The 12,262-nt window shown below is 43.3% G+C and overlaps 1 protein-coding gene and 1 pseudogene across 1 annotated transcript; one reads left to right on the top strand and one right to left on the bottom strand.

Annotated features, from left to right (window-relative positions):
* Nucleotides 1–717: 717 nt before the first annotated feature.
* LOC119240317 (olfactory receptor 7A17-like) lies at nt 718–10,031 on the bottom strand. Its single transcript, XM_037504670.1, has 5 exons — nt 10,008–10,031; nt 8,961–9,875; nt 5,479–5,507; nt 3,168–3,242; nt 718–772 (listed from the first exon to the last, which is right to left on the bottom strand). Exons 1-5 carry the CDS (start codon nt 10,029–10,031, stop codon nt 718–720), a joined length of 1,098 nt encoding a protein of 365 aa, XP_037360567.1.
* The window catches only part of LOC119240316 (GTP-binding nuclear protein Ran-like), a 5,107-nt pseudogene continuing 2,874 nt past the window's right edge, over nt 10,030–12,262 (top strand).

Here is a 12,262-nt window from a genome sequence, read left to right as displayed (position 1 = left end):
ACTTTAGGCCACAGTAAGAAGAATCTGGCATCATTGCATACAGGAGAGAAGTATTTAAAAGTCAGTTCTTGCTAATGAGGGAGAGACCCTGTGAGTGAGGCCCCAACTGAAGAGCCAGGCCGGGTGGAGAACAGTTACCTTGGACACCAGGGCCCCCAGGCCGACTGACCCTCCCTCCACTCGCCTGTGGTGGGGTTGACAGTGGGATCCTGATCTGAGTGTTGTTTTTGTACCTGTTCCCACTTATGTGACCACACACTGTTATGATGCAGTAGCGTCTGAGATTGTCCCTCATCTGGTTTTTCGTTTTTGTGGAATCACTTCATTTGCTTTCCTTGGGCTTTAGGTTTTGATCTCTCTTTGACACAGATAAACTGTTCCTTGTTTTGCTCCTCATCCAACAAGCAGTGTCCTCCCCAGACAATATTCCATAAAATCCTGCTTGTGCCCCAACAGTCTGTCCCTTTCCTCCGTGTTGTTTATTCCTGAGACCATCATATCCCACATGCGCGGTTTCCTTGTACTCAACACTCTCTGTCATAACGTAACATCCACATGAGCTGGTACACCAGCTAGTTTGCCCACTTTTGTGATATTAATATACAAACTATGTCAAGGAATTTTAGTTCATAAAATAAATGGAACAGCAAAAAATATATAGCCTGGTTAAATGTAGTGGGATCAGCATGAATGCATTAAGCACAATGGAGCACAAATCTAAGACTTTGTGAAGAGAAGATATAACAAGAACTTCGTCACATCCACTGGTTCTCTAAAACGTAACATGGCAGAGTTGAAAATGAAAAACAGGAAATGACACTTATTCCAAAGCACTGAAAAATGCAGATCTAAAGCTATCATTTCTCTCTAGATAAACAAAAATGGATTCCAATATGCTTGAGGAAAATATTATTTGTCATTTGAATACAGAAGAGTGTGATCCAGGAGATGGGAAGGTGGGGGCTGTTTTTAGTAACAAATTGGCTGCCCAGTGTCCCTTTGTCTCTCTTGTATGCAGAAGCTTTTCAGTTTATGTAGCACCACCTGTGGCTTCCTGCTTTTTCATGTCACAAGGAAGTCATTGCCTATGCAAATACCAGAGAGCACCTAAATATGTGTTTTCCAGAGGAGACAACTAGATGCTCAGCAAGCACATGATGGGGTGCTCAGGATCACTCACCAAGGAAATGCAAATCCGAACCAGGAGCTGTCACCTCACAGCTGCTGACAGAGCTCCCTGGGAGATCAGCACTGGGGTGGGGCGCAGAGAACCTTCGGGTGCTGTCGGTGGGCCAATACATTGCTTCATCCAGGGTGGGTGAGACAACAGAGGCGCCTCAAAATAGCAAAGTTAGACTCCCACGTGCTCTCTTCATACATGTACCAAGGCAATGAAATCAGGACATTGAAAAGCTATCCGCACCCCCTTGCTTTTTGAGCCAAAATAGAAATAACCTATGAATCTATCAGTGGACACATTAAGAAAATAAGGGGCAAACATACAGATATAAAATATGTATTCACAATACATGTACACAATTGCTCTTCACTGACCCAGTGAATATACATGGATTATGTAAACATATGTAATTCACGCACAGGATATTGTGTTGTTATAATACACATTCTATATAGTAAAATATCAAATAATATCCAGTCAAGAGAAGGAAGGACACCCTGCCCTTTGTGACAACCTGAGCACCTAAGAACGTTGTGCCACGTGACAGAAGAGAGAAACTACAGACGCTGGACATGACTTCTGTGTGTGCCCTAAAACAGACTTAAATAGCTTCCATGGACCAGGGTGGGGAATTTGGAAGAGGTTACTTCAGGACACAAACCTGAAACTGGTGGGTGAATAAGGTTCTGGAATCTATCACATTGTGACAGAGTCAACAGTATTTTCTTACAACATTCAAAGTTATCGGGAGATTATTTCTTAATAATTTTGTGACAAAAATAAATATTAATTGTGTGTATGGTTGGAAGTGTCAGCTAGTGCTCCAGGGGTCATCATATTACAATATATAAATATATGAAATCAACATGTTTTTCTCCAACTTTCACAAATCAACATGTTTCATGCCAATTAAATCTCAATGAAAATACATCAAATCAAATCACAAAAGTGAGGAGGCAGAGGAATGAGGGAAAGCAGATGTGACGTGAACACAATGTGTGTAATATATTATTACCACTAAGAATGCAAGAAACAGCCGATGTTTCAATACATAGTGGGACACAGTAGATCAACTGAGCCCCGCAAAATGGAAAGCTTTTAAACATTTTGCCCAAAAGCCTATGTATATGTGGGAGAATTAAGTGCAAAACACTTATTTTGAAAAACTCCAATTCTGTTTGAATATATGAATCACAAACCAGAATAAAAATGCAGGCCCTAAGTAAATAAATTGTAGGAATGAGTGCAATTTATAATTGAAAAAACCAAAAACCTAACAAGGAAAACTATGCAGACTTGCCAGGAATAGAGTGGTTGCAGAGTAAAGCTCTTTAGTCTCCCCCAACTGACATTAAAGAAAAAGGATGACTTCTGTGAGCACCTGCTATGAGAGAACACGACACACTGTTCCTCTCCTCAGCTGCTCTGGATCTTTCTAATACAGCTCACCTGCTCATACACCCCCTCCTAAAAATGAGCTCCTCACTTCAGTGCCGACCCCATCGCATTTAATGCTCTATTTTCCTGCTGCCTTAATGTCAAACCTACTTGGCTGTGTCCTAATTTTGCTGGAACCACGTTAAGCCTCTCACTCCCCCTTCAGTCTCATCCAAACAGATTTTCATTCCTGTCTCTTCACTGTCAGCACCATCTCTGTCTATGTATGTGTTTTTAAAATATTTTATTTTTTATAATTCTTTCATCATTTTTCATCTTTGCACAATGTATGCATTTTCTTTTGGTTATATTCCCCGTACAATTGCACCCCCCCCCTTATTTTGACTCTAGTCCTTCCTCTCCCCGCCCCTCTTTCTATTGTTGAGTGCAGTGGACAGTTTTGGGTCACAAATTAATCAAATTAATTATAAATTGATATGGGAACCTCTTGTCCCTGGGCCTGGTTTGATCTCTGTGACCTGAGGCAGAACTTCTCAGTTTGCATTTTCCCTGGATCTGTCCCAAGTGCCTGCTGGGCTCTGAGACTCACCTGGGTGGGGGCTGTGACAGGGGCTTCTCCATGTAGCGTCTGAGTCCCTCCTGGACGCTTGAAGATGGATCTGGGCTGTGTCACAGACAGGATCTCAGGAGGGCGCCAAGGGCTGGTCCCTGGGCAGAGGTCGGGCTCCACAGACAGGAATCATGTCCTCTCCGGTCCCGGGTTGGACAGTCTGAGGGACCGAGGGAGACAGGATATTTACCGCCCTCCACGCGGTCTCATTAGCCACACCTCACTCTCCTGCTCCAAGCTCTGAGCCCATGATTTCCCTGTGGACACTGGACTGGACAAAGGAAAATTTCTTAATGATTCTCTGATCCCGAAAGACTAGATTAGATGTCAAGTGCATCCAATTTTAGTTACTCCTTTTTCATGAACTCCTGCACCTTCCAGAGCTGTAACCACCCAGCACCTTATTCTCACTCTGTGTTCAAGTTTTCAGTATGTCTGTGACTGAGGAGCCCGTCTTGACTTGTCCTGGATCATTAAGGCACAAATGTGGTATAAGCACAGACAACCCCACACCACCCCCGCCTCAATATGTCCAATAGTGCTATTCCTCTCTCATAAAGCAGAGAACCGAGTTCCTCTATATAAAACCTTAGCCACCACACTCCTTGTTTTCATGGCACTGTTGCAAAAGCAAATGAAGGGCCTCCCCTGTGGCTCAGCAGTTGAGCGCTGGGCTGTGAAGCTGCCCGCAGCCTTTGCAGCGCTGTTCGATCCCCGGCCGCCAGCAAGGGTCCCACATGGCGCGCAGACCACTCCTGCCGCACCCGCTGCTCCCCTCAGCAGTGTACTTCGTCAGTCTGCCTGTTCTTTTCCCCGCTCTGGCTCTGGTGAATCCTCTTCACCCTCCCGCGCTCTGACTGTACCCGGTGCTTGTAGAAATAAATAAATAAATCTTTTTAAAAAAAGGCAAATCGGAATTTCTTTTTTGTTTTTATTGTGATGTGTCTACAGCAGCCTTACGTTTGAAACTCCAGAAGGAAACGACTGTGTTCCTAACCAGCTAAATGTGCAGGTCCAAAGAGTAAAGATTTTTGTAACTGCCGCACTCACTCTGAAGCCCGTGCCCCTCCTCGGCCCCCCAAAGATCAGGCATGTGTCCTGCTTAGCAGCACAGAAAGTGCTAACACCCCGCACCACTGCCAGCACAGGGGCAGCTCTAACAAAATTCCTCCCCTGTCACGGGCATCACCGTCCTCTCAGGGCACCGTCCTCACCCCCAGCCACAGTTGTCTCAGCAACCTCTAAATCTGCGCATACCTCACTGCCAGAGCAGGTCCGTGACAGCCCCAGTGAGGCAGGAGCAGGCAGGACAACAAACTCCAAGTGAGGGTCTCCCGCTGCTTTTCTTGCAGCCTGAGGAAGCGCTTGTAGTTACTTTTGAAGGACACATCTCAGTACTGAAAGTTCTTTTGGAGACAATCGATTTTCCTTAACTTTCCTGTCCTTAATGTCTACTGTGTTGCCACAAAACACAATAGGGATGTTCTCACACCCTGTACCAGATTTTTTCAAGTTTGGCACATTTTTTGGAACTAACATTTTACATCTGTCATTCTAATGGCACATTGGGCTTGCACCAATAGCCTCTCTCCATCCACCAATGTCTCCTCACCAGCTGGGTGCCACACTTGAGCTTGACACATCACTGTGTGTGTAGAACAGGAGAGGAAGGACCTCAACACCCCAGGTTCTTTGTATGTCTTTTATTGTAGAACTATGCTGTGCAAATATATCCTCCCTTTAGTAGGCTGTCTTAGTGTTGTAGTGATGTTTTCTTGTACTGCACAGAACATTTTGTTTTATATACTCCCAATTATTTATGTTCCCCTTTGTTTCCCTTGCTGCTGGAGATGATTCCACAAACACATCTGAAATTTATATTGTACAGTGTTTTGCCCAAGTTTTATTCTATGTGTTATGGGTTTGGGCCTTACATCAAAACTTTTATTCATTTGTTTTTTTCTTTAATATTTATTTATACATTCAAGAGCTGGGGTACAAGCCAGAGATGTGGGGGGTAAGGGGATTCACCAGAGACAGAGCGGGGAACAGAATAGGCAGATTGACCAAAATACACTGCTGAGGGGAGCAGTGGGCGAGACAGGAGAGGTCTGCCACGCCATGAGGGTAGCTCCCTGGCTGGCCGGGGATTGAACTCATGCTGCAGTGGCTGTGGATTTTTATAGTGCAGTGCTTAACCCCTTGTACCACCAGGGAGGCCCAAAACTTTTATTCATTTGAATTGATTTTTGTGTGTTTGCAGATAGAGTCATCTAGTTTCATCTTTTGCGTTGTGCCCAGTGTTCCCAATACCATTTCCTGAAGAGGAGCCTTGCTCCGGTGTATGTTCTTGGCTCCTATTTTGTAGAGTAACTGTTCCTATATGTCTGGTTTGTTTCTGGGTCTTGATTCTATCCCATTGGTCTCTGTGTCTGTTATTGTTCCCAGATCATTTTAACTATCCAGTATTGTTTTACTTATTATAGCTTTATTGTATAGTTTGACTTCTGGTATTGTGATAATGACATTTTTTCCCTTCTTTGTCAGTTGCTTTGTTTTCCGGGTCTTTGGTGGATCCATATGAATTTCTGTAATGTATGTTTTATTTCTTAAAGTGTGCCATTGATAAATTTCATTTGTTGCATTGACTCTGTGTTAGTGCTTTGTGTAGGGTGTTCATTGTGACCACATTGATTCTTCCAGTCCATGAGCAAGAATAACTTTCCATTTCTCTGTGTCTTTTTGTATCTCTTTTGACAGAGTCTTATAGTTTTCTTTATACATGCCCTTCACATACTCTGTTACGTTTACTAAGTAGGTATTTAACTTTTATTTAATTTAGTGTGATTGTAAGTGGGATCATTTTCTTAATGTTTTCTCTTCTATCTCATTGTTTATACATAGGAAGGCAGCTGATTTTGTTTGTGTTTATATCCTGCCACTGTAACTAAACTTGTTCATTGTTTCAGTTCGATCCAACATCTATGTATACTAAAAACCCTAAAAACAGACATAAATGGAACTCATCCTAAACAATAAAAACTCTTTCTAGGTATTTATTTCTCAAACATCCATCTGAATGTTGGTTTTTTATTCCCACACTATCATACTCAAGAAAACAGACTTAGGACCATCTTTTTTAAATATAAGAAAGCAGTTGAAGCTTGTGCAATCTTTTGTGTATTATGTATGAAGGGACCCCTGAGGTATGTGTGCCTAATTTTGTATGGCTTTTCTAATTTAGTAATTTTACATTTTATTTTGTACCGCAAAAACACTTCATTATTCACTTTGAAATGTTAAGTTAATTTTAATACAAAGCTATTTATTAAAGGAGACACTCCCATTAAATTCTTTCCATTTCCCTAGAGTTTTCCTTTCAATTTATTACACTGAAGTAACCTTACATTATAACATTATATAAATTTCAGTTATGCATGTTTATTAATCACCATATGTATATGTGACTTTTAGTTCACTACTAAAAGTTTAATTTATCTTTCATTATACCGTTGTCCTCTGATTCTGATTTAACCACCTCACTTACCCCATCTTGCTGTTAGCCACTAATTGTTCTTACAGAATTAAAAGTATAATTCATTTTATTGAATTGATCAGTTTATTTTCTTTATCACATAGGAGTGAAATCATATAGAATTTGACTTTCTGTGGTTGGCTTATTTCAGTCAGGATAATTCTGTTTTGCAAATGGTATAATTTTATCTTTTTAATATAAATAGTATTACATTCTCTACAAATACCACATCATGTGGTCTGATTGTTGATAGTGAATAGTAGATAGAAACTTGGATTGTTTCTACCTCTTGGCTATTGTAAGTACCACTTCAGTGAACATGGCTGGCACAGACCTCTTTCAATTAGTGTTTTTTCAGTGTATTTTCCAGATAAGTAACCAGAAGTGAGACAATTGGAACATGGGGAACTCAGCATTTGCAACCAGGTGCCTCAGTGGACAGCAGGGCTGCTGGCTGTGGTGTGGTCATTGCCTGTGGTCATTGCCTGTGGCCACAGCTGTGCAATGTGCACACAGCCCACGTAGGTGCCTCTTTTGTATCCAGGCCAGCTGAGTCCAGAGGTGGAACCCTGTGGACAAACCCAGCTCCATCAGCAGGAGACTCAATCCATGGCAGGAACAACCAGAAGGAGGTCGGGAGGGAGGTGAGGACAACTGAAGACCAATTGGAGCTTCTGTGGAGAGAGAGGGGAGGAGGTGGAGGTGACAGAGTTCACGTCTCAACAAACTGAGACAACACTTAAGTCCCAGACTCCCCACTGCCCACCTCATGCCAAGGTGAACTAGAAGAGAAACAATCAAACTGACCCCCAGCACCCCAGCTGTACACCTGGAAATGAGGTGACATCAATGCTTAGAAACCAAGGAACATCCAAGCACAGGAAGGAAAAACAGTAGCAGAACAGAAGTTCTGGCTCATAAATACAGGAGCGAGAAGCAGAGGAGTCTCAGCGACGTGGAGCAACAACATGAAATACACCCATGAGTTATGGGAGGTGACTCAGGGCAGACGGGCAGCTGCGAGACCTTAGAGAGAAGATAAAGAACCACAGCATCTTCACCAAAGAGATGGACAAGATTAAAGGAACACAAAAGAGTCTCCGAATGCAAATGACCACAAATATAAAGAAAGTTTTATATAGAATTAAACTGGCAGACATAATAACTTCAGAAATAGAGGACCCAAAAGTATAAATCACCCAATTAGGAAAACAGAGAGAAACGAGACAAGGACACAGGAAAAATAAGGAAACACTACAAACAATGTCAGATGCAATTAGAAGTGGAAACATAAGGATAGTGGATAATCCAGAAGGTAAAGGTGAAAGAAGGAGAGATGCTTTTCAAAAAAATCTAGCTGAGAATTTTCCAAACCTGGAGAATGAAATAAGCACAAATATCCAGGAAGCAGTGATAACACCACATTTCAAAGTGAAATGACCTACACCATGACACCCCACAGTTAAATTATAAAAAATCAGAAAAAAAGAAAAAAAATACAGGAGGCCTGAAAATAAGAGAATTTGCAAAGATCTCCAAAGTAGGCTTTCCTCAGATTTTTCCCCAGTCACTCTCCAGGTAAAGAGAGGAAGGATGTGTTCATAATCCTAAATACAAAGACATCCCGCCAAGAATACTGTACCCTGCAGAATTATTCCAGTGTGAATGTGAACGAAAGCTTCCCAGGCAGAGAAGCCAGTGGAGGTTATCACTGTCAGGTCTGCCTGCCTCACCAAAAAGCTGACAAGAGTTCTTCTACAAGAAAGAAAAAATGAAACACAAACCCTGAGCAAAATGACATGAACAGGAGTATTATGGGTCAACAACGAAACACTGAAAGGAAGGAAGGAAGTTACAGAAGTAGGGACAGCTGAATAGTAACCCTGGACACTCATGGATACTTTGTATGTATTTTTCTTCCCTTTCTTCCTATTATTTTGTATGTAGCCAATTTGCTGTTTTAATATTTTACAAAAGAAAAATTTAGCAATTATATTTTTCTTAAAACTGAACCCGTTACTCAGACCAGTTAAAAATAATAATACAGAAAACATATTTATAATGTAAAAAACACTGATGTCAAACTGTGTACATAAGAGAAACCACAGATTATCTCTGACTGAGTGATGACAGGATCATGACTCAGTCCATGGACTGAGCCCTGCTGCTCCCAACCAGACAATCTGAGGACAGCAGCACTGTCATGATGGGGCTGCTGTTCTGCTGAAGAGTCTCACCAGGGCCTGCTTTATGTCCTTGTTTCTGAGACTGTAGATGAAGGGGTTCAGCATGGGGGTGACCACCGTGTACATCACCGAGGCGATTGCACTGTCCCTGGAGTCGTGGGTAGCAGCAGAGCTGAGGTACACACCGAGCCCCGTCCCGTAGAACAGGGAGACCACGGAGAGGTGAGACCCGCAGGTGGAGAAGGCTTTGTACCTGCCGCTCGCTGAGGAGATTTTCAAAACAGAGGACACAATCTTAGAGTAAGAGTAAAGGATGCCACCGAGAGGAATGATTGCCACAACCCCCGCTGCTAAATATATCACCAGCTCATTGAGGAAGGTGTCAGAACAGGCAAGCTGGATCACCTGGTTCAGTTCACAGAAGAAGTGAGGGATTTGCAGCTGTGAGCAAAAGGACAGTCGCAAAACCAGTAAGCTGTGTAACAGAGAATGCAGAAGACTTACCACCCAGGATGCAAGAAGCAGGAGGCCACAGAACTGGGGGTTCATGATGACCATGTAGTGCAGGGGATGGCAGATGGCCACAAACCGGTCGTAGGCCATGGCTGTCAGGAGGAAGGTGTCCAGTCCTCCAAAGAATATGTAGAAAAACACCTGGCTGAGACAGCCCGCGTAGGTTATGGCTTTGTTCTGCGTCTGGATGTTCAGCAGCATCTTGGGGACGGTGGTGGAGGTGAAGCAGATGTCGGCAAAGGACAGGTTGGCGAGGAAGAAGTACATGGGGGTGTGCAGGTGGGGGTCCGTGACGATGGCCAGGATGATGAGGAGATTCCCAGTGAAGGTGACCAAGTACATGGCCAAGAATGCCCAGAAGAGGAGGGGCTGCAGCGAGGCCTCTTCTGAGAGCCCCAGGAGGGTGAACGCTGTGGGGTGGGTTTGGTTTCCTGGCACAGGTCGCTGGTGAACCTGGGGGATGGAGCCAGAAGTGATGGAAACTTCACCACAGCAGAGCAGTCAAGACATGAGTTTAAATGGGGTGATTTCATTTTAAATACATTCAGTTGATCAATTTCATCTTATCGAGCTAGTGCCTCTTACCTGATGCTGAAAATAATTAGCCATGGGTACATCTAATACAAGCATTTTTCCAAGTCAAAATTTTCTTTGAAAATTTCCTGAGTTCTTCTTTTAAATACGTTTGACTAATTATATTATCCAAGTATTGTTGGAATCATAGAGAAAAAGCATTGAGACTGACTTTGAAAAATCCTGGCCCTAGGGCCTCCTGGTGGCCTAGAGGTTAACTCTCAGCACTATGCAACATCCTGGTTCAATCCCCAGCCAGGGAGCTACCCACATGGTGCAGCAGACCTCTCCTTTTCACCAACTGCTCCCCTGCAGTGTATTTCAATAGATCTGACTGTCCTGCTCCCCACTATTATCCTGTGAGTCCTCTTACCCCCCACTCCTCTGGCCTGTACCCCAGTGTTCTATGCATACATAATAAGTAAATAAATCCTTTTTAAAAAAAAGAGAGAAAGAAAATCCTAGCCCAAACAAGTTTTCTTCTAAGTAGGTGTGTGGTCTTGGTAAATAAATTTCATATGGTGATTATTTGTTAAGTAAAATAATGCAGTTGGACGAAGAGGTGGATTCTAGAGGAAACGTGATAATCACTTCCGATTTTGAGTCTTTGAACAAATTTTGAAGTCAACAGGATTTTTTTATATAGGAGACATCACGTGGTAACAATGTATGCCTGAGCACATTGGGCTTGGGAATAGCCAGTGTTCCTGGCATAGTGACAGAACCAAGTAGGGGTTGACAGGAGGGGCACTCCAGGTAGGGGGTGAGATGAGAGGTTGGCAGAAGACCCTAACATCCTATTGCCGTGCGAAGTTCCTGCCTGTCACACTGTACATTTGCTGATCTCTAGTGTGTGGTTGTGTTACATGTGCTGTGCCAAACTGTAATGTCTTTCCTCACATTTCATCTAAATTCCGAATGCTAGATTGTAGAAGACAGCTTCAATGGGACAGATGTCGATCTGTGCTTCCTTTACCTGTAATAAGGATTATTTCCCTTATTTCAGCCACACACACACTTTCTGATCCACTTTGTGGGATTTTTTTTTTTTTTAATAGAGGCATTGTTTTTATATTTATTTATTTGTTTGTTTTTGTTTATACAAGCACTGGGTACAGTCAGAAGCGCGGGAGGTGAGAAAATTCACCAGAGCCAGAGCGGGGAGCAGAGCAGGCAGAAGGACCGAAGTACACTGCTGGGGGGAGCAGCGGGCCGCAGGAGAGGTCTGCGCGCCATGCGGGACCCTCCTCCGGTGGCCAGGGAGCAGCCGGGGATCGAACCGCGCCGCAGAGGCGCGGGCAGCTTCGCAACCCAGCGCTCAACAGCTTGCCACGGGGAGGCCCCACTTTTAGGGCATTTGTCCTGTGCATTGAAGCACAGCTGAGAATTGTAAATCAAATCACTGAGGACAACGAAAATAGAAGTGTTTACTTTTCAAAGAATCAGCTCTCCAGAAATGTTGTAAAGAGTTGTTATTTACCTCTGCATTTTACACGCTGGATACCTAACACACAGAAACTCGCCCTGTATCCTTATTTATTTATTCATTTATATTTTGTAACTGAGGTAGTACTGGGGTACCACCAGGTATGGCCACCAGAGTGCACCCACACCCACTCACCCATATTCCACACCCCAGGCCATTGTTCTCTTTCCCACCTCATTCTTCCATTTCCCCCGGTGCCCCCTCTATGTCTCAGCTCTGTAGTCAGCCATCAAGGGTTAGTTTTCACGTTGTATTAATCTGTTCATTTATTTACTTTATATTCTACATATTAGTCACACCGTCCTTTGCTTTATCATGACTTATTTCCCAACATTATTATTTCAAGCTCCATTCATGTTGCCACAAGTGGCATGAGTTCATCTTTTTCTTGCTGTGTGGTAATCCGTGTGTGTGTACACTACAACTCATCTTGCTCTATTCACATGTTAGGATGTTTCCACTATAATAAATAGTGCTGCAATAAAACAGCAGAGCAAATTTCTTTCCAATTAGTTTTTTTAAATATTATAGACAGATGCCTAGGAGTGGAATGACTGGGTCAAATGGCAGTTCATGTTTACGCTTTGAGACACGTCCTCACTGCTCGCAGTAAGGGCTGGACCAGGCTGCACTACCCGCCGCGGTGAGTGTGGCCCACTGCCCTGCATCTGAAGCATCCCTTCAGGGTCAGTTCCTGTGTACCATCTGCTTCTTGGCAGGCCCAGTTACCCTCAACTGAACTGGACTAAGATGATTGGGAGATAAATGAGTAGATGATCAA

Source organism: Talpa occidentalis, unplaced genomic scaffold (genome assembly GCF_014898055.3).
Source record: "Talpa occidentalis isolate TD23 unplaced genomic scaffold, MPIMG_talOcc4v2.1 talOcc4.12, whole genome shotgun sequence".
NCBI classification, from domain to species: Eukaryota; Metazoa; Chordata; class Mammalia; order Eulipotyphla; family Talpidae; genus Talpa; species Talpa occidentalis.
Note: the sequence above shows the minus strand (reverse complement) of the source record. Positions and strands in the feature narration are given on the sequence as shown.